The 22,851-nt window shown below is 38.1% G+C and overlaps 1 protein-coding gene across 1 annotated transcript in view; it reads right to left on the reverse strand.

Moving 5' to 3' along the window:
* Positions 1 to 22,579, reverse strand: part of LOC116849013 (homeotic protein empty spiracles-like) — an 88,860-nt gene extending 66,281 nt beyond the window's left edge. Inside the window, exon 1 of the mRNA XM_032825719.1 lies at positions 20,774 to 22,579. Within this exon, the coding sequence (XP_032681610.1) occupies positions 20,774 to 21,686 (913 nt within the window). The 5' untranslated portion in view covers positions 21,687 to 22,579. The remainder of the gene's footprint in view (positions 1 to 20,773) is intronic.
* Positions 22,580 to 22,851: the final 272 nt, after the last annotated feature.

A 22,851-nucleotide genomic window follows, 5' to 3' on the forward strand; every position in this document is an offset into this window, starting at 1 on the left:
CATTAACTAGTCAAAATAGTAACTGTGATTAAAATAATAGGTAAATCAATCATCAAAATTAATCATCGTATATGTAATCACGAATAATTCAAACGATTGATGAAATTAATTATTAATTAGTATATCAACTGATTAATTTTGATGATTGAGAGAGAGAGAGAGAGATTGGCCAATTATTTCAATCAACTAAAATTTTAATTAACTAAATGACAAATACTGGCAAACACGCTGTATTGAATAAAACGTTAAACTTACGTCACACAATAATGTGAAAGTTTTGTTACTTTTGATGCAGCAACAAATTTACTAAAATTTTCAATCATATTTTCATTTTACACTTTACATGGCATATCGTTTCAAGCATTTTCATAATTTGTTTCATATTTCTACTTTGTTATTTTATATGAGAAATATGAATGCCATATCAAAATTAAGGTATTAATTATTGCATTGTTATTTTTTGTGCTTCTTCTCTTCCTTTCATTCTTCCTACATAACTTTTCTTTGAGTTTTCTCGACTTTCTACGCAAGTGCTTTTGGATTTTCTACTTACACTGAGAAAAAATAACTAAAAATTAATAAATATTTATTTGGCGAGTATATTAAAATAAAATAAATACGATAAATATGTATATTAAACGATGAAATATGTTTCAGATAAGAAAATATATATTTTCTTAACAACTTAAGAAAACGTTAATTTTTCATGGAAACAATTATTTATTTTATTTAAAGGAATTTAAAGGAATTTAGATTTAAGTAAATATGCTGTCAATATACTACCACAACTACAAAACACATAAATATTCATTAATTTGTCGATATTTTTTCTCTCAGCGTAGAATATCGTAACATCAATTATATTGGAAATCGGAATAGACTTTGATTGGAGTCTAGAAAATTTTCCATAACTTCTAATTGATATCATAATAGGATGACCAATTTTGAAACGAATTCGGGCATTCAAATTTTACTCTATGCTGTATCTCGAGAAATTTCTCCGTCGTCTGAGGACAAGTCGAGGCGATTAGACTTATCGAAATTTAATTACGAGACGGAAACTCGGCTTCTCCAGGGAAGTTATAACGGGAAATCGGGAAATTTCGCATAAACCGGTCGCCAAGACCGGTCGTCAAGGCCCGTTCCGCGCGCAGCGGAACGATAAGCGGGCGTCGTTCGACTAAATGAGCAATTAACGTTTAATTACGCGGGCAATGGGGTGTGCGAGCGCGGACGTTCGCCCCGAGCCGCCGCGATACCGGATATCGGCGATTCCTCGCGCGGGACGGCCGCGGGGGATCGCGATTCGCGCTCGTAATTAGCACGCGCGATTCGCGCGAGCCGGGTCGCGTCGATTGTTGACAATGGTATCGCATTTCCGCGCCGGGAGCTAACCGTTGGTTAAGGGTCGTTAGCGGAAACGGCTTTTATAGCGCGCGCGCGCGCGCGCAGACCGCTTCTCGTCGTGTTCGCGGTAGAAATCACGGCAGATCGGCGGCGGAGAGACGCAGAAATCTGTTATTATTTAACGCTCAGCCACTTAGACTCTCCTGTCGCTGGCATTAGTCCGCTCCACCGTGATAACGTACAATTAAGCCGGCGGTCGCGAATGAAAATGATCGGCGCCGTCCCACAAACGAGTAAAAGATTTGCCCGTTTGGCAGCAGCGCGAAACACACACATACACACGCGCATAATATATACTGCGACTCTCCATCTAGTATCCGCAATTAAAATGTACATGAACGACACGTGTCATTACGTCGCACTGAGTCTATGTCGCGGATTTTTGCGAATTATTGTAATTTTGTAGTCGCAGGGATTGCATTAACGAACGCATGTGAATGTAGAGTGTCTCTTTTGTGGAAAAATGTGGAAAAATCGCATCAGTACCAAGTGATACGCGTGTGGTTTCAAGTGGAAGTATCAGTTCCGGGTGTAGTCGAGTATAGATGTTTCTTAAGTTACTTCAGCTTTGTTTAGATAGCCAGGCATTTCTCGAATTACACGGTCCTTTGAGTATACCTAATATGCCCGAATATGCCCGAGCATCCAGTTATTTGGCTATTATCCAGCTATTGTTCTTTCTTCTTATTTATTCTTCGACATTCTATACACGAAAGTATTAAAGTAAGATCCACGTGAAAAGCAGATACTTTACACGATATTTAATTTTTATATCTATCTTTTCAGCATTAATTATCTTCAATTATAGAATACTTTCTTGATAATAGTCTCAAAATATATTTAGACTTTAGAAAAGTTCATTAGCTTATTAGCTCAAAAGCTCATGTAAACAAAAGCTTATATGTAATAATATAAATTAATAAAAAATTTCTTCATAAGAATATTATGACTTTATGTAAGAAAAACTTGGTTCGATTTTATGCAGTAAGCAAACTGAATTTTTCTTTGAATTCCAGACTCAAATACTTGCTATAATTCAGAATATATTCAGAATATATTTTCAATAAATTTCATGTTTATGATGAACTTATAATATTTGTGAATATATAAACTTACGAAATATTTAAAACAAGTAATATTTACTTGAATACAGTATGCATTTCCTGTATCCGAGTTCGATGTATCATTTAACACTTATTTTGAGCCTGTAAATATATCCGTTTCTCTTGATCCTATTTAACCTACAAGAGGTCCTCTTTAAAACCTACAAGCATTTTATGCGGTTCCATTCTAGGGTTTCTAAGCAGGAAACGCTAAATGTTTTAGTGTCCATGTGTCTTAAACATGAAAAAAGATGTCTTTGTAACTATCACACGGAGAAATAATTACATATAATCACATGGGGAAATAATTACTATAAATTATAGTCGAGAAAACTATTTTGTTTCTTTTTTTTATTAAATTCTGCTATAATTTAATGATAATAATGCATATTACTGCTGTCATTTCCGTGTTAAAACAACTAATATGTTTGGGGCCGGAAGAGTACCTATAATTTTAGTCAGATCAACCACTTTTCCTCTCAATGCATTGATCCTTCAGAACATACACATTAATGAGCTCATATTGAAAATAGGGCTAAAATTTCGACTCAAGTACCCATTAATTCAGTATACAAATACAAAACTACTCGGATAAAACTGACAAAGCAGTAGTCACCAGATAACAGCTAACACTAAGAGAAAAAAATGATTAAATGTTACTAAAATCATCGTTACTTATGGCGCCAATTATGTTCTTTTGTTGATCTAAAAGAAAAATAAATAGTATCAACATGTATACAATGTTATTTCCACTAACGCTGTAATAACACTCACATGATTATAAATCCTTCACTATGCGATTATAATTACAAATATCTAACACTTATTTCTCAGTCAAGACACTTATTTGAGATTCTTCATTAAGGAAAAAAAAATCTGGTTTTTGTAAATCTATGATTATACATAGAGAAATAATTATTGTAAATTATGGTGAAAAGGAAGCCAATTCTTTTTATTTTTTCCTACTATTACTGCCATTTTACTATAAAAGTTAAGGTCCTATAACGGTTAAGTCCGACTTCCAGTTAGATCAATCATTTTTTTCTCTCAGTATTACGTCTCCGCGCGCTGAAATAATTCGCTCGGCCATAAACCTCTCTCACCATGCGATTACGAAACACTCCTTCCTCAGTGAGGATACTTATTTGCGCGAGGTCCTTGCGCTGAAATAATTCGCTTTACGTCGATACAATATATAAGGCCGCGCGGGTTACTGGTAGCCGCGGGGAACGCAATCACCCGGCCGTCGATTTATTTACGCACTCGTGCAATCTCATTGAGAGATACGCAATGCACAGGCGGCCGGATCACCTACGCGTTCATTCTGCTTGCATACTTTCCGGTATGCAAAACCGGCGACAAGCGTTTTCGCGGCGAGCGCAAACGATTATTATTACGAAGGCATTAAAATGCACGGAGCATACGCTAAAAATAGTTGTCGATTGGAATATATTCGTTCCTAATCAAGGCATTCTCGCCCGTCGCGATTATACGATTCGCCTAAAGCGCTGTCGTCGAGTTGTCATCGCGATGCTTTACGATTCATCGCAAATATTCGACACCCTCCCGGGAGTCCCGAATATTTGCGTCTCGCCACCGAAAAGAGAGCCGAGTCTTACTCATGGAATCGTGAGCGATGCGGTTACGGTCAGATTATGCGGGGTATAATGGCGTTTTTCGAACAGAAATCCATGAAGCTCCACAAAGACGACGGCAGCGGAGGCGTTAAATTCGCATAAATTGCACTATCGTGAAAAAGAAGAGAAACTGTCAGGCGACCGCCCGTGGCGCGCCTCATAATGACGATTAAGTCGCTATTGTGTCTGTCAATAAGTCGCAGATGACAGGACAGGGGCAAACACGCATTCAAAACTATCGCAGGTATCGACGCGGAATGACCGTGGTCACTTTTTGTGTGCGACACTTCAGAAAAACACGCTACTAAGTACGGAAATGCAGTCTCAGTTTAATTCTTTTTTCCTCTTTTTTCTTAAAATAACACAACACTTATGTTCAACTACGGATTCCATCTTTCGCGCAGTACAATTATAAAGTAAATGTTCCACGCTGAAAAAATTATATGTACCCTCTTTAAGATAATTCCACTTACATGAAGAATATTCTCTTCTAAAATAGGCACCGAGAGAATTCTCTTATGTTAAGAGTAAAATCGTGTGAAAAACAAAGATTAGTACTAAATATTCTAAATATTAAATTTAAAAAGGATTAGTAAGGGAGAAAGAGGGCAAATAGTGACAATTTAAATTTCTCCTATCTCCGCGTCTATACTATTACCACCGTCAATAACAAGTAAGTTCTCGAATATCTAATCATCTTTGAAAAAAGCGATTAAACTGCTAAGCCAAACAGCTAATAAAGAAGCCTAAAATTTTGACCTTTGTGAAACAAGGTAAAACCTGAACCTTATTCAGGTATTTCTATTTAGATTGTTTTGACTCCTGAACCCCTAAATGAGATTTTACATGTTCAGCGTTGTATAATATGTGTTTCTTCTAGTGTGATCTAACCGTATCAATTTGTTTGTTATTTTCAGTGTTTTAAAAGAAGAGGCAACTCCTGGAGCAAAGAGTGACAAATTTTAAATAACGTTACTTGTCTTATTCAGTGTTAGTTGAATTGCATTTCTTCTCATTTATTTTGTTGGATGTAACTTAAAAGCCATTAAACTAGGTTTAAATACAGGAAATATTGATAAGTAATTTGAAAAAGCTCTTTCCAAAAGCACGTCATATTATTTCACCAAAATTATTTGTTTTAATAAAATTCTTACATGTGGCAGTAAAGAAATTATATTTCAATTTTTATTTAGTCACACACATCGTCAAAAGAGAGACTAAATAGAAGTTCAGAACTGTTTTTCATGATTGTTACCATTTGCCCCACACTGGGGAAAATAATGATAAAATGCAGATTTTAGCTTCTATGAAAATCTAGTTATTCCATATGACTTATGGGTCTTCTACTTAAGTTTTTCTTATAATTGAAAGTGGAAAATATCATTTTAATAAAACATCTGATCTCGACAACTTAAAAATAGCTTACACGGGCGAGAAAAAAAAATACATCACTATTTGCCCCATTCTCTCTTACTACATACTTTAAATATTTTAAATATATGTGCTGGATATTCTAAATTTATGAGATTATGTATTAAAGATAACCAACATACTGCATTGCGAAAACAAAATTTTGATACATGTTTACGACAATTAACCTTTAGAGGTTCGGAAAACCAATATTTTGGCGCACCAGAATAACTTGTTCAATTTTTTTTTTATTAAATATTCATTTTCTTAATATTATTAGCAATTTTTAATATTAATTTTTAATATCTACACTTTCAAATAAAAAAAAATTAAAATTGCGTGATAAAAGGGGTAGTTTTTGTAATTTTATAAGAGTTGTTTTCAGGTTTATTGTATTTTTGACATCAGATTTGGATTCTACGTCGAAAAATACATCGGAAACGCATATTTACACTTACAAATTGATGTGAAAGAAGTATTTTTTTCGAATTTGAAATGTTATATACGGGCTGATCCCTTCCGGACCGGAAAGCCAATATATTGGCGCTACCCATGATCGATACTTAGTGTATGGTCAACCCATGATATAAGATATCTTTTTTACCACTTTACTAAGGCGCATATGCCCTCTCAAATCCCGGCCCTCTAAAGGTTAAAAAAGTTTCAATCAGTAGCATTGGAAATCATAATACATTTACTTGAAAAAGGTTAACATCATACTTAATATTTATCTTTCAGAATTTTACTCATAAATACTTCTTCTAACTCAATAAGATCTTCTTTCAGTCACTTCGTCACTTTTGGATTCATATATTATAGAACTTTCAATAGTTATATAAAATCAATTCTGCGCGAGCACGTAAAAATCGTATGACTTGCATTGACAATCGTAAGAAACAAGCGGCATTTCGTCGCAGGAAACAAGCGACGGTCGTCTTAAAGATCATATATTAAGAAAAAGAATTTTCTTTATTTCAGAGAATATTCTATAAAACCTACGAAAAGAAGGAAACATTCTTATTCTATAACAATATCTTAAGAGCGATTGAAAAGTATATAATCTTCTTCTATGAAGAATGCAACTTTTTCAGTGCATTAATTGAACCCATAATGTGATTAAAACATTAATTATATATATAAATATATATATATATATATATATTTATTTATTAGATTGCATACATATATAATCTATCTATACATTGAAAAATATTTTTGTTCTTAGAAAAATCCTTTAAACTAAGCACTAAGTGTAAAATATTCTAAACATAACATTTATTCCTCCTGTTTTTAGTAAAAATTCTCCACACAAGAAGATTCAGTCTTATGTTTAAAATATTTTACACTTGGTGCCTATTTTATATTAGAGAATTTTTCTAGAAACCCGTGGAAAATGTAAGTTATCGTAGAACTTGGACTGTTTCTCTGAATTTCATCCCCTTGACACTTTATGATAATCCCGATCACGGCGGATAAGTTAAGCTATTATCTAATATTTCTAAAAAAGTCTTTGAAATTTTGTCAAAAAACATTCCTTTGCACTAATTTATAATATAATTTATAATATTATAGCGAGCACTTAATTACTGAATCCGTATTTCTCGCTAATTAGGAGACAATCCATTTTTCAGTTACCGGTGTAACCGACATCATCTATCATTAAAATCACATTATCTAATATATCACTAAAATTACAACTGATATTAATTGATTATTTTATTTCCCAGCATTTTCCGATCGCTGAAAAATCGTTTTAGACGTTAATTTTATCAGCAATTTCGTTAATTATTAATTAATAAAAATGCAAAACTAATCGTGCTTTCTTATGGCTTCAGTCATTGGGATATTTACCTTAAATATTCAACGAGAAAAACGTCAACTCCAATGGACAGCAAAGAAGAGAGATCGCGGCTCGAATGTCTCATTTATTATGTCGCTCATTACAATGTTACTCGCAATATTTTGCGCTTGCGGCGCCAACGACGCGTGTGAGTGTATGTACATGTGGGTGTGTGTGTATGTGTATTGCGCGCGGACGAGCCCGAGACGTCCGTCTGAAGACTCCTATCATATTCATTCAATTATCGTTCCCCGGTGTATTAATATCCCCGTATCGTTTCAATTATCCGCGTTTGCACGGCAACGAAATTGCACAACACTGTTAGCCATAATAACAGACCCAGATACACACGCATCGATCCTTTCCGCGAACGTTTCTCCATTACCACAACGACTTTCCACTTTTCGCGCGTATTACCAGCGTACCCGATCCCGTCTTCCTCTTGCCGAGATACAGAAAAAGAGAGAGAGAGAGAGAGGGTAAGAGAGAGAGAGAGAAAGAGATAGGAGGCGGGAGAAGAGGAAATAAAAAAAAAACGCGGGATACTTAATAAGCGCAAGATCGAGCACGGAACGACCGCGCGCGCGGCTCCTCTGCAACTGATATCAATTTTCCATAAGCGTTATTGACGTTCGCCGCGAGTATCCAACGAAATACCACCACACGCTGATCGGCGTCCATATCCACAATCTGCGTATTTCCCGAGTACACCAGCGGTACCCTCATTACAGGCAATTAGAGTCGCGCTCGCGGTGGTCATTCTCTGCCGCAGGAACGGTCATTAGGACGTCCCGGCATCGAATTTTCAAAAGCAGACACGAGAAAACTCGCCGTACGTAATTTGCCATTAGAGGCGATTAGTGGCGCCCAGTGAAAGGGATGGAAACGCGGCCGCTGAATCGAGATGTAACGATCCGCGCGAAAAAGCGAGCGATTTCCAACGCGCGAACGACGTGCGATAGAGACGAGAAGAAAACCGCGTGAGAGGGAGTTTTTTTGTTTTCTTGTCGCGATGCGAGAACTCGGGGAAATGCGACGGCTTCTTTTCCTTGGCCGAAAGGATTGGGAATTCCGCGCCGACGGAAATGTTATAATTATTGTAAAACCGCTTTCCATTCGTCCGTTCGTTGGGATTTTTCTATTTTCTTTTTTTTTCTTTAATTCGTCCGAATTAAAGAACTGAAATAAGCAATTCTTGGATACTGGGACAAACATAAATCCAATTTTTTTGGATCGGCAGAGTTATTGAGAAACTTGGAGTTAAAATTACATTACACTGAGAGAATGCTACAGCTCCTTGATATGAATATTCGTTCACAGCTTCTTTCTATATAAATGTTTCTTTTAATTTTACATGTTTTCTAATAATGAAGGAATAGAATATATCTTGCTAAGGAACATAGCCTGAACAATTGCATTTCTATCGGTTTTTGTCTCTTTAAGATAAATAGAGGTATAATAAAATAAATTTTGAACACACAGTAAATTTTTTAATAGTAAATTTTCATTCCTAAGTTATAGAAAGCACATGTAAAATGGAAGGATAAGTTAAGACAGAACGTCGAAATATTTTTCAATTACAAAATTCTGCATTGAAAAAAAGTGTTTGGTCGCTATAATCATATAGTAAAAGAATTATAAGCAAAAGGACTATTTTTGTATTGTAATAAGTGTTACTATAGTGTTAACAATAATAACCTTATATGAATGTTACAACAATCATTTTTTTATGAAACTAAGCACTTTCTCTCTCAGTTTGTAGTAACTTTTACTATAAACTTCCTTCTCCATGTAGAAATAGACGAATCCAATTGTTTTTAAAACAAACGTCAAACAAAAATCAAGTGTAATTAAAGACGAGCGAGTCATTCTTTTAAGATCAATAAAAATATTATTGATTGGGTCAGGAAGAGATTGAAAAAGGAGTATTTTACCAATAATCAGTGACTACACTGAGAGAAAAAGTATCTAAAGAATAAAAAATGTTTATTCTGTAGGTACTAGTAGCAAATTTACTTGCACTAATATACTGTAGGGTCTATTGAGTATAGGAAGACATCGTCAACTTTCTGCGCGGAACAGATCTAAAAACTCGAGCCCCCATACTTTATTCCCCGTACTTTATTTAGCGTCTTCCTTAATCCTGCCATTGTTTAAATACCATTCCTTATTGGCCATTTAAATTTGAACGTCGGATCTTAACAGCTCGACATCTCGCGCGGTATGTTTATCCGCGAGCACGCACAACTCGCGTGACTCATCGCTCTCGACTTCTTTTGAACGCAACATACAATACAATTTGCGACAGGTAAATAGGTAAATACAAATAGACTATAACGGCGAGACTCGCTGCTGCCAAATTAAATTCATCTTGGATCCCACGATACATACTTCTGCGTTGAGGATACATTTGTTTCAAATGAGAAAATGTTCCTAAAACCTTCTTGCTTTTCGTGAAAGCAATTGTTTATTCTATTTAAACAAAAGAATCTAAATATAAGTAAATATATTATTAGTTTATCCAGCGAATATATATATTTTATTGTTTAGATATTTTTCCTTTTAATGATTTTTAGTGAAAATATTGTCACTTTACTACTTCATGCACTGCACTGAGGAAAAGATACTTTCGCAGAAATAAACTTTATCTCATAGAAATAAATTTATATCCCACGAAAAATTATAATGTATTTTCTTCCTCTCTGTGTGTATTTTATTTATTTTTATCAGTAAAAGTCAGACTTCTCTTAACTACATAATCTGCATTATACAAATTAGTTATATGCTGTGCGAAGTCTAATTTTTTGTGTGGTGATGGAGTTAACGCCTCCCATGCAATTTGCATGCGAACTATGTTTGCAAACTACATCAATAATGATAACAATCGCTGCTGTTAACTGATCCTTTCAGCGAGATTTTATTCTGATTGCTACACTTATAACTGAATCATCAGTTATAAGTATAGCATTTCAGTGAGGAATATATTGATTCTACTTCGGAGAACGGATATATGACGCACATATTGAACGAATACAAAAAAAGTACTAATACCTGGACACTAATAACACTTATACTTAACTCTGGACGTTCTTATTGCTTTAATCTTCTTAAATGGGAATATTTAAACTTTCAATATAGAGAATGAGAATACATGCACATATATTAAATATATACATATATTCTACCTTGCAATTTAAGTATTCGTATTTAAAAAGCAAAACAATAAGAATATTATCCAAAGTTGGATACAAGCGTAAGTAGCGCCTAAATATTTACACTTTTAACTTGACCCTGTCATACCTCAAAAACGTGTATGTCCCATTTACGAAAAAGTAAATCATAACTTTAAGACAAATGGTTCTATCGATATTTATCTTAAAGAGAAAGATTAAGTCTACATATAAAAAATTAGTATACTTTCAAATTCAATACTTTCAATAAAAAATAGTTCTCACAAAATTCAACTAAATCTCTCAAAAAATTCAATTTTTAGCTGGCATATTGGCACCATCTCCTCAAATGTTTCTACATATCGCACAGTGAATTCATAGAAAAGAGGATCGCGGTTTTGTTGATAAATAGACTGTCGCCTATAAAAGTTACATAACTGTATCGACAATCACCAATAACATGTACGGAATATCAGATTTAGACGAAAATGAGTGTGCTCAGTGAGTTCCTTGTAGTCACTATCTAAGATCTATTATCTTAAATTAAAATCTTATGATGAGTGTAATCGCAGAAAAGAAGCTAATCCAAGCTCATACTTCAGATACATATATATATGAATACTTAAGCTTTCTACGGCCGCCATCTTGAATCCGCCACTTGGAATTTGAGTTTTGGCAGTAGATTCGGACTTAGCGGCCCCAAAAACTTTCATAATCAGCGTGGAACGTATTCTCTTCAGGGAAGGCCGGAGGTACGAGAGAGTTGAATCAGAGAGCGAATTGCATTTGCGGGACTCTCGAAGGAGTCGTCATCGCGACGGCAAACGCCGGCAAACGCGGGTGAGAACTGGCGAAAGTTCTTGCAAAAATGGCGATATCACAACGCGAAGCGTTATCAAGCGGACTCGCGATCGTGCCGAGTGTGCATGCCGATAAATACAGCGCATTGTCTTCGCGTCGTCGGCGATTAGGCTTCTCTCAAGGATGAGAGACTACCTGTTATCCGAGAAGGATCTCGGATGTAATTGCAACGGTAATATCCCCGACGGCGCCGATAACGCAGATCTGCTCCCCGGCGCTATTTTGCCACCGGCTAGAATGAAGCGGAGATTTAAATCGGACGCGCGATCGCGTGTTTTTCAGCCGGGAGAGAAAAATTGCTCGCGCAGCAAATATTAATTTTTCTCAATACGCGAAGAAAATTTCAAAACACTCGCGCACGCACACACACACACACACACACACACACACACACACACACACACACACGTACAGTCCTCACGATTCGCGATAAACATTTTAATTTATTGGCCTCTCTGAAATGCCATCCGAGCCTGCGAGCGGCTCGCTCCGTCAACACGTCGCAAAAAATGCTCAATCTTGGAATTATCGCGCTCGCGATAAATACGATAATACCGTATACTACACATACGATATATTTACGATAATACTTCGCGAAATTACGATAATACTCCGACCTAGTAAATCTATTGAACGCCCGCCGCTCGTTCAAACGTCCGTTCGAGCGGATCATTAGAAATCTCTTCTCTCCCTCTCCTCGCGCGCACGTCCGCATTCGCACACTCCGGAGGTAATAAAAGAATCGACCTCACCTCGTAATACTCACGATATCGGTAACGCACAATTCCGGAGAGAAAGAGGGAGAGAGGGAGAGTGCAAAAGCGAGGCGGCAAAAGCGTCTCGAGTAATTAACCCGCGCGCTAACGTCCGTCAAACGTAGCGCGCCGATAGATGGAGGAAACTCGACGGAGAGGAAGTTCTCCTTTGCGCCATTAAGAGCCTTTAAGGAGTCTGGCAGGCAGAACCGCGAGGTGAAATAGGCTAGAGAAAATAATCAAAGGCGTGCGCTTATCGAAACGACAGTGCGTCTTGGTGTGTGTGTGTGTGTGTGTGTATGTGTGTGTGTACACACGCGTGTACGTACCACTACGAAAACCACTACGCAGCGAGGGAAGGGGAGGATCACTCGCTCTTCTCAACAGTAATTACCGATACCGACTAATTGCTAGATAAGCGGCTGCCCCTTCTACGTGACTGAACCTCTGATCGGCTACATCGCCAATCGTCTCTTTCTCTTCCTCTCTCTTCCTCTTTGCTACTCTCTATTTCTCTATCTTTCTCTATCTTTCTCTTTCTCGCTCTTTCTTTTGCTGCTTTTATTACGTTGAAACGCGATCCTAGCGCGAGATCTCGCGCAATTTCCAACGTGGAGGATATTCGCGGCAATATCGCACGCCTCACAGTTGTCTGTCTCCTGCGAGCGCGCGTTATCTTAAGCCTGACACTTCAGCGCGGATAATCGCCTCGAGTCGCTTTAAACTCGAGCGATCGTTATTTAAAAAGTCCGCTTATCGCCGCGACTGCATAGATTCGCGGTGAAGTTTGAATGAAAGAGACGCGCGATGTGGCAGACGAAGGAGACCTTCAGCTGCACGCACTCATTTACTTCTTGTATTCCCACGAAAAGCTCATTGACGAAAAGTGCCCTTTATACGGTCGATCTCATTAAGGAAATTGTACACTGTGAGGGAAGAAATATCCACGAAAAAATATTTATTCAGTGATAACACATATACTTACCTATGCTAACATAGGATATTTTTCGAGTAGAGAAATATTTTTTCTTGAAACTTTATCTTCCCATAAAAGCAATTCTGTTTAAATAGAAGAATTTGGATTCAAGTAGATATGTTATCAGCTGTCGTTGAATAAATATCTTTTATTTTTCAGATATTTTTCTTTCAACGAAGGAATAACGTTCGCGATTCTTACGATGAGAAGTCAAAACGCGAAATTCGCAAGACTCACACGAAATTCGCAAGATGCTTAACATGTTTCATCACGTCAGTGGCTTCTTACGCGAAGAAAAACATTTCCTTAAATTTAATAATTTTCTTTTGATTTAAAAAGAAAGATTTATCCATCAGTATGATTCAAACAAACTTATATTTGAATTAACAAATGCACTGTTCGTTTTTCCAAATGATTTTAAAACTGTTACACATTTTACTTCCTTAAGTTTTTTCTTATAAAGTTTTATTATTTTATTTAGTTCTTTCGCGTACCTTCGGCTTTTCCAGAAAAACTAGTTGTTTTATATTGAGTCGATCATGAAAGTTTTTGAGGCACCGATTTCAAGTTTACTATCAAAAAAATTAGTTTATGTTTTTAAATTTAATATTTTCGATAAGATATACTTGTCTAAACTTTTAAAAAAATTCAAGTATTAGTTAGCATATTTTTTAAATTCGATATACTGGATTCAAGACAGCGGCCATGAAAAACTTAAATATTAATATATTTAAAGTATGAGCTTGTGGGTTAAGTTTTTTCCTGCTCACTAATTGCAAATAAAATGAAAAAGAATTAAGATAATAAATCTTGCATAGTAACTTTAACAAGAAACTTCCGGACACATTTTCGATTACAGATCAAGATCTGCTATTCTGTACATATACTACTGATAGTTATCGGTATAATTAAACAATTATATAACTTATAGAGAACATACAGTCTAATTACGAACAAAATGCGATCTTCTTTCCCATAAACTCACTGAGCGAGACGAAGAAACGCCTGAGAAAACATTACCTAACATTATCCTAATTACATATGCTAATACTTGAATTTTTTTAAAAGTTTAGACAAGTATATCTTATCGAAAATATTAAATCTAAAAACATAAACTAATTTTTTACATATAGGCTTAACATTTCTCTTTAAAACAAGCCAAAGTAGGTATCGTTAGGACTATTTGTCTCAAAGTTACAAGTTTTTTTTTATAAGTGGGACATATATGTCCCGCAAATATATCCCATACAAAAGAGTTAAATAGATTAAAGACATTCGATATTTTTGCAAAGATTGTATATATATATATATATATATATATATATATATATATCGATTTGAAATTTTCATTGTTAAATTTGATTTTTAAATTATTCTGAGACTGCACGTTCGAGAGCGATAAATGAAGATTTAGTTTAGTTTAAGTTTAGGCGGAGATATCTAAATAACCGAGTCTATCTTGTTATTTTCGAAACGCTATCTCCTTTTCCACTTGATTATATTTGCAAGGATTGCCCAAAGTCGACGGCAGGCTTTTTCTCGGATAAGCGCCGCGTTAACACATGCCCGATATTTATTGCCGTTAAACACATTGGAGAAGCTCCCGAGGCAATCGCGACATGTTTACCTTTGCTTGACAGCTTTTTCTAAACAAAGCCTTCAGTGTCGTTTAAAATAAACAACTTCTGTCTTAATTGAGATAATCGCTGCCGATACGTTTCAAATAAGTATATGCTTATAACAGCACACATTCAAAGAAATATCTAAATCTACCTTTCATGTAAGTATTGCCTGCGGTAACTTTAATCCCACTTGTTCTCAAACTAAGTTTGAACTAAGTTTCATATCAAATCTTTTAATTATCGCGTCGCGAAGAATTGACGCTAAAAGTTTGTCCAAAAAAAGTTCACAAATATTCTGTACATTTTTTATCTTATTTACGCAATTTCTGTGATTATCTCAAGAAATTTTATTGAATAAAAATATGTTTCATGCAATATATTATCTCAATAGAATGACTCCAATCAGTACACTGAGAAAAAAAATATTTAGAAATTAACAGATTTTTGTTAGGTGGATACTATTAACATATTTACTTAAACCGAATAAACAATACTCGGTTTAAATGAAAAGAATTTTAATTTAAGTAAATATATTAATGGTACCCACTTAATAAATATTTTTTTCTTGTGTAAGAATACTGAATCAGGGGAAACCCTTTCCTCTGTGCATTTATGAGAACACTTAGAGAAATTATTCATTAAGAAATTAACAAACAGATATTTCCGATCAAAACATCGATGAATTTTTGTATCCGATCAGGAAACATCCGATGAGAAATATCGGTTCATAATTTTTTGATTGGTTCATCTGATGAAATGCTATTATGATCGGAAGTATTCGATTAAATTTAATCGGATACCTTAATAGAATATAAAAATTGATCGGTATTTTAATCGGAAATACCCGTTTGTTAGTTTTTTATCGGATTATTTCTCTCAATAAAAATCTCTCAATAAAAATCTCTCAATCCAAATACGTTTCCAAGCGCATTTCTCTACACTAAAAGAAAAATTATATTAAAATCAACAAATATTTCCTTGATGAGTGCCATTAACATATTTACTTAAATCTACATTCTCTTTATTTAAATCAAATATTATTTGCCTGATTTAAACAATATTTGATTTAAATAAAGAGAATGTAGATTTAAGTAAATATGTTAATGGCACCCATCAAGGAAATATTTGTTGATTTTAATCTAATTTTTCTCTCAGTGTACACGTAGTGGAATAAACATTTGTACTCAGTTTTTCTCCAAGAAAACTGCATCGTACGACCGAATGAAGTATATCAAAGGATTGCTCGGAAATCGTAAGCACCGGAAATGGTGACTGCGTTGTGAGGATATAGATTGTAATCGTTGATTCCTTAACCTGTTTTGTACAACATTGTCGCTGTGCTACAAAGAAGTCTGTAGTGAAAAGGAAAAGAAATAAAGAGATAGAGACAGAGAGAGAGAGAGAGGCACGCGAGACGTCGGGGACTAATATGGCGACCGTTGGTGGATCTTTCAAGCGAAACTAGTTTCGCGACGTCTTCTGGTATATTTCTCTACCGGGTGGCACGCCTCATCCCGCATACGTGCCGATTGCGGTAAATTTATGATAATTGTCTTCTCTACCTGCCGGGGATGCTCTATCTTCTCTCCGCATGCCCGCCCCTCGTGGGCCTGGCCGACCTCGTAAGTAACTCTAAACGAGACCCGCGTTGCCTGATTGCCGGCCGATTAAGCTCGCAGGTTTGCAGAAAGTCTGCGAGACGGACGATCCCGCTGCCGGCGGTGCTCGAAATTCCACGGAAAAGGTTCGACGAACTTGCCGGCGCGGCCCGTGCGCGACTAATTGACGATCGATGGGAATCGCGCTCGATGGCGAAGTGAGTTCGCGATCGACTGCGCGAGTTAAGCCTATCGAGTAAAGAGAAGTGAGGCCTATGGCACACAAATTGCCGTAAACGCAAGACGTAAACTTCAGCTGAAGAACTAATCAGATCGCTTTGGCCTTTTGTATTCCGAGATAATCGTTACTTACAAAAGTAACGATAAATTTGATCTTAAGCAGAAGTAACTAGCGTTTCAACCAATTAAATTTATGAATAGATCAATTGGAATTGCGATTAAACTTAAGCTCTAAAGAACTAATCACCCGTGTAGAAATTTCCCAAACATTGCCAAGTATGGCATAGATCCCGAGCAGATTATTCAAACTTGTTCCAAACAGGTGTTTTGTATTGCGATAACAATTTTTGGGGAATCCCACTTTTAATCTGATTATAGAAAATTTTCTCTAATCGAGATCTATTCCGATTTCCCATATAATTGAAGCTGCGATTCTACACTGAGAAAAAAATCTAAAAATTAATAAATATTTATTTGGAGTGAGTACTTACAACATATTTAAATTATCTTAGATCTAAATTCTTTCATTTAAGTAAAATAAACAATTGCTTTCATAAAAAATTAAGGTTTTAAGAAAATGTATATTTTCTTATTCAAAACATATTTTATGTTAGTCTAAGCAAATATGTATGCTGATGCCACTATCAAATAAATATTTACTAATTTTTAGATATTTTCTCTCTAAGTTTAAATGGAAAATCTAAAAATAAGAGAAAAGTTGCGTAGAAAATGTGAAAGTAAAAAGAAGAGACACAAAGAATAACAAATTATTAATTAGTGCTTTCATAATTATGATTTATAGAAATATAAAGTCTCTGCTTTTTAAAATATAGGTCATTCTTTATAACTTATCGACTGTCAATTGTGAATAATTACAATACGTCTTTAAATGTTTAATGTAGTATTAAAGTTTTATATTTAAAATAAAAATATAATATATGCTTTATTCAAGACATTTAAAAGTTATTCCAAAGAGAGTTTAAGCAAAATACTTGAAACAGTTTGAGTATTTATATTTTTTAATCACTTATAAAAAAAATTGTGTAAATACTTAAAACATTTCAGATATTTTGTCCAACACAAATATAAAATAAAAAAAAGAAACTTTAAGAAAACATTTGACAGAAAAAATAGAATCTGTTTGATATCGCCTTGGTCCAATTACGTGCTTATCAATGCCAAACATTAGAATTTCAATTAATTAAAATTCTAGTTATGTGTGCTTAAGGCCAAATATATGTCGTCATCTTTATCGTCGGAATACATACACTTAAACCTAAACAGTATACTGATTAGTCCTTCAACTGAAGCTTATACCTTATGTTTGCGGTTGCGGCAAATTTTGCGTGCGAAGGCTGTGAATCCGAAGGCCATAATTCACCACCAAGTCCGTCCCAAACCATAACAGTCGCGTCTGAAGCCGATGACGACTCTACCGTGGAACCGATAATCCGCGATCCGGCTTCTTTCGAAGTAAACATCCACATCGTTGTACGTAATGATTACAATGCCGAGATTAATATCGCGCTCACAATCGCCGACTGAGCTATTCGTCATCGACCAATACCGGCTAATACCGCTAATCGACGGGTGAGGTGTGTTTGCGGAATGTAAAAGGAGAAGCCGAGACGTCGATTACGATACGAATGATCGAACCTTCCGCGCGTACCACCGAAATTAATCTCCCAGCTATGTCGTCTCGTTTCCGTTTGCGTCATAAACACTAAACGTGTCTCCGGGGTATATTTCAGATTGTTCAATAATACATCTCGAACGGCAGAAATCGCTATCTCGGCGCAACCGATAAGAGGCGTCATCCATCATATAAAGTTGTGCACGCGTGCTTCAGCCTCACGCTAAAGCAACGATCGAACCGCGGGGAGTCGATCGAGACGCCTGCGAGGAGAGTAGAAAGATAGAGAGAAAGAGGGGAGACAAAAAGAGAGAGAGAGGAGAAAGAGAGAGAGAGAGAGAGAGAGAGAGAGAGAGAGAGAGAGAGAGAGACGCGGACACTGTTAGGAACGACGATATTTCTTCTGTGTTTCCCATTAATAGTACGAACATTGATAAGCACGTAATTGGACTGAGGCGATATCACAACGCCAGTAAATAAATTAATTACGACGCACGAGAGACGCAGGAAAAACTATGACACTTGTTTTGCCCGGCGCGACTTAGCACACGATAAGAAACCGCCGTTCTAGGGCAACAACGTTACAAAATGCTAATTACGAAAGTCTTGCGTCACGATGGGCGAGCGCGTGCGCCGAATCCTAAGAAATATCATCATAAATCGACTACGCAATCGCGCTTCCCTGATCACGTCAATCAATCGGCTGAATCATGCGACTTTGACGACTTCGCGATAGTACTCAGGCCGTAAATCCCGATAACACTCGAGAAAAACGTCCACGTCCTTTGACATATCTCCGCGAGACAGCGGTACGGAGCCGCGCGATTGTGGATTAAATATTAATAGAGAAACCAGAGCGAGGAAATATGCAGCGATCATTCGAGAACGGGAAATATTGCGTTTATTGCCGTGTTAAATTTATAAGGTCGGTAACGTTGTCTGTTAACTCTCCATTTCGTCGTGTAATTTTCAAGTCGCACAGTTCGTGAGCCTATTTTCAGGTCTAATTTCATTTTCCGCTCTGCTGTGTATCATCACGACCTTTAAGACAATAATACTGTCATTAGTCCATTTATAACAGTTATCAGTCCCTACCTCATACGCCACAGAGTATATGTGTGTGTACATTGTTTGGAAAATAATATTTATAAACTGAAATGTGTCCGTTACTTTATATTTCACGATTTGGAAGTTTGATATTTTGCTATTGTCACTTCTTAGAAGCAGAAAAATCCAGATTGAGACGGAGGATTGAATAATAAAATATTCATAAACTTAAGTTTGACTACATTACTTTATGTCTCCCACACAATCAAGGTTTATATTTTTTCTGTTGTCACGTTTCCAGAAGCAAAAAATCGTAGGGGACTGAAAGGATACTGAATATTGTGAGCGCCACTTGCGGTCGAACAGACTGACGGCAACAGTTAATGACTGATGATTATCCGAAAGTTAAAATCTGAAATGTGCACGACACCTATTGTCGCGTGCTAATACTCTTGTGAACGTGCTAGAATGTGTACTTTCTGTGATCGTTTTATCTCTTTGTGCACTGCCTCCTATTTGCTCTCTTTCGACAGTTTTTGTTTATCCTCTATTTTGATTCTTCCTATTCTAAGCTTGTAATGCTTACACTTCAGAGATAACTCGTCAAGTCTACTCTGACAATCGTATAATACTATTTCACAGATTAACGTAGATTCAATTCTTTTGATTTTAAGTTTATAATGAAGCTAAACAAAGAAATTAACGTAAACTATACATTTTGGACAAAAAACATATAGATTATACACGATATATATGATGTAATCTCAAGTGTCGGGTGAACAATACAATACAATTGACCCCGAATAGTCCATACGTCACCGCCAAACGCAAATACTCGAGCTCTGAATGACAAAAGTCAGTAAAATTAGACAGATATCATTTAAGTCTAACCCTTTCGACAGAACTAAACTCTAAGGGAGCTGGGCGTACAGCTTTACCAATGAACGCGTGTAATGTGTAATAGCAGTGCGATCAGCGTTTGTTACTTCAAGCCGTGTGATTCATTGTCATATATAGTAGTAACAGCTAATAAATAAATTATATTTAATAAATATCCAGAAAAGTCACGAATTATCAAGAATCTGGTCGATTCTTTTGATAATATATGTTGCAGATGTCAAATGAATAAATGAAATGTTGTTTGGTAACAACAGCTATTCACTGATTCTCAATGTAAGTTATAAAAGAGGATCATTATATCATTATATGGAGAATCATGATATAGCATAGTATCATTATAGTACAGAGAATCATTATAGCGACGTTTGTCCTGAACAATCGTTAGAGGAAAACCCAAAAGTGGTATTCAATCCTGCCCAATCCTGTCCAAAAATGGGACACCGTAAAAGGGAGACCGTGTTTCGCCCTAAACAGCCGTTTAACGGAAATTTCATTGTAATGGTACATAATAGCGAAAAGGCTAAACAAGTATTGGAACCTGCAGGTCACACCCGCAGTCAATATCCCTGCATACCTCCGAATCTGTGAGGAAAGATCCTGCCGTGCCTGGAGAGCAACCAGGGATACAGGGGGTAACTGTCTCTAGGCGTCTGATGGGGATGCGGCGGCGGATGTGGTCCTGCCGGAGTACCACCGTGCGGATAAGGCCCGTGAGGAGGTCCATGTGGTGCGCCACCGTGATGCGCTTGAAGCGCGACTGCGAGATTTGCAGCTTGAAAATTAGCCTGGGCCGCGGCCAGATTCGCAGCTAAAGCCAACTGCTGCGTGTGGTACTCGTTTTGGCCGGTCTGCGGGCCGGCTGGATTGTGGCCGGGCAGTCCGTAGATGGACTTGAGCTGCTCGGCCGCCACTGCCGCCGCGCTGGACGGTGGCGCGAGGTAGTTCGGGCTGGGTCTGACCACTCCAGGGGGTGGCTGAGGATGTGTGCCGATCGGCGAGTCGCCATGCGATATCCTGTGCGGCGGACTGGGACTGTTATTGGGTGTGGAGCCACCGCTGTGGCTGTGCACAGTCGTACGGCCGAAGTCCAGATGCCCGGCCGTCGATAAGTGATGATGGTGGTGTGGGTGATGATGGCCGTGGTGATTTCCGTGGTGATGGTGGCCGCCGCCAGCGCTGCTGGCATGCGACGGTGTCCGCCGCGAGTTGGGGTACGACTCGACGGAAGAGCTCCGGGAGATTGGCCTGTCGGAGCCCTCGGAGTGAGCGCCGGGTGATCTTACGGCTACTCGGCGCGCCCGTGGCGACGACGAGTCCTCGACCACTTCCATCGGACTGCCATCGTCGCGTTCAATCTCGACACGTTCTAGCCGGTCTAGACGATCCTCGCGACCCTGACCGCCACCACCAACTATCGAGTCGATGCTAAAGCCGATCTTCGGCTTAGATGGCACCGGGACGATTGGCGTCGGCGCGAGCGGCATCATCGTACGATTATCGTACGCTTCCCGGTTGAACAACCCACTTTGCCGGGACCAACGGTGACCAACTGGTCGACGTCGTGATTAAGACCGCCGCATCTTCGCAGATCGCCTTTCACTAGGTACAGGGCGCTTCCAGGTGTGCTCCCAATTCGACACTCTCGTGTTGTTATCACTGGCACTGACTAAGCACTCACTATAGCAACGATACCTGTCCTCCTCGACAGCGGGCTTCTTAGACTGTCTCTCCACTGTCCAGAGGTGCACTTGTCGAGAATTCAAAGGTATCACTCGACCACCTCTGTTCCTGTTCACCTTCAACGTTTCCGAACAACTCTTGCTCCAATTGTCCGATCAGTATTAACGCTGGTCTCAGCAGTCACTCATCGCGGCTGGTCCCAAGTCCCAGCACCGCGTTCACGCATCACTAGAACCACTACCCGTGGTACCGTGGTCGACCAGCGGAAATCACCGTATCGGAAACAACATGCGCCTGCTGTTCGCGTCCAAACACGTCCCGTTGCTTCACTAACTGACGTCACGGACGCCTACGCACTGGCCCCGAGGCTCACGACACTCACTCGTAGGTCACGCCCGACACTCCATCGACCTGGTCGCGAGCGCGCTATCGACCTGGACGCGCGGAAAACGAATGAGAGAGACAGAGAGAGGAAGAGATAAAGAATGAGAAAAAGAGAGAAAAAGAGAGAGAAAGAAAGAGAGAGAGAGAGAGAGAGAGAGAGAGAGAGAGGCCGTAGCGGCTTTTCCGCGATTCGTGACAGCGGGCGTCGAATGGAGTGGACACGTCGCGCGTTTCCGTGAAATTCAGCTCTCGCGGACGAGAGCGAGCACCGAGCACAAGCTCTGACGGATGTTTCTGGCACGAGAGCTTGCTAGTGTTTGAGCAAATTACAGACTAAACGAGGCGCTCACCGAAACGTGGTGGGGATCCCCAATCCCTGCACCAGCGTAAACGCGCAGGACGCCCTACCCATACCTCGTCCGACGTATACGAGAGGGGGATCGTGAAATCAAGCGCGGTGGGCGTTCCCTGACACAAACCGTGTGGCCTAGACGTGCACAACTCTCTCTGATTGGCCGATGCGCCGCGGTCGCGATCAGCATCAGAGCCGAACATCAGCCGTGACTACCGCGGTTCCTCAAGGTACGT

This window comes from Odontomachus brunneus, unplaced genomic scaffold (assembly GCF_010583005.1).
Source record: "Odontomachus brunneus isolate Ranch 3 - 2012 unplaced genomic scaffold, Obru_v1 Obru_scaffold_104, whole genome shotgun sequence".
NCBI classification, from domain to species: domain Eukaryota; kingdom Metazoa; phylum Arthropoda; class Insecta; order Hymenoptera; family Formicidae; genus Odontomachus; species Odontomachus brunneus.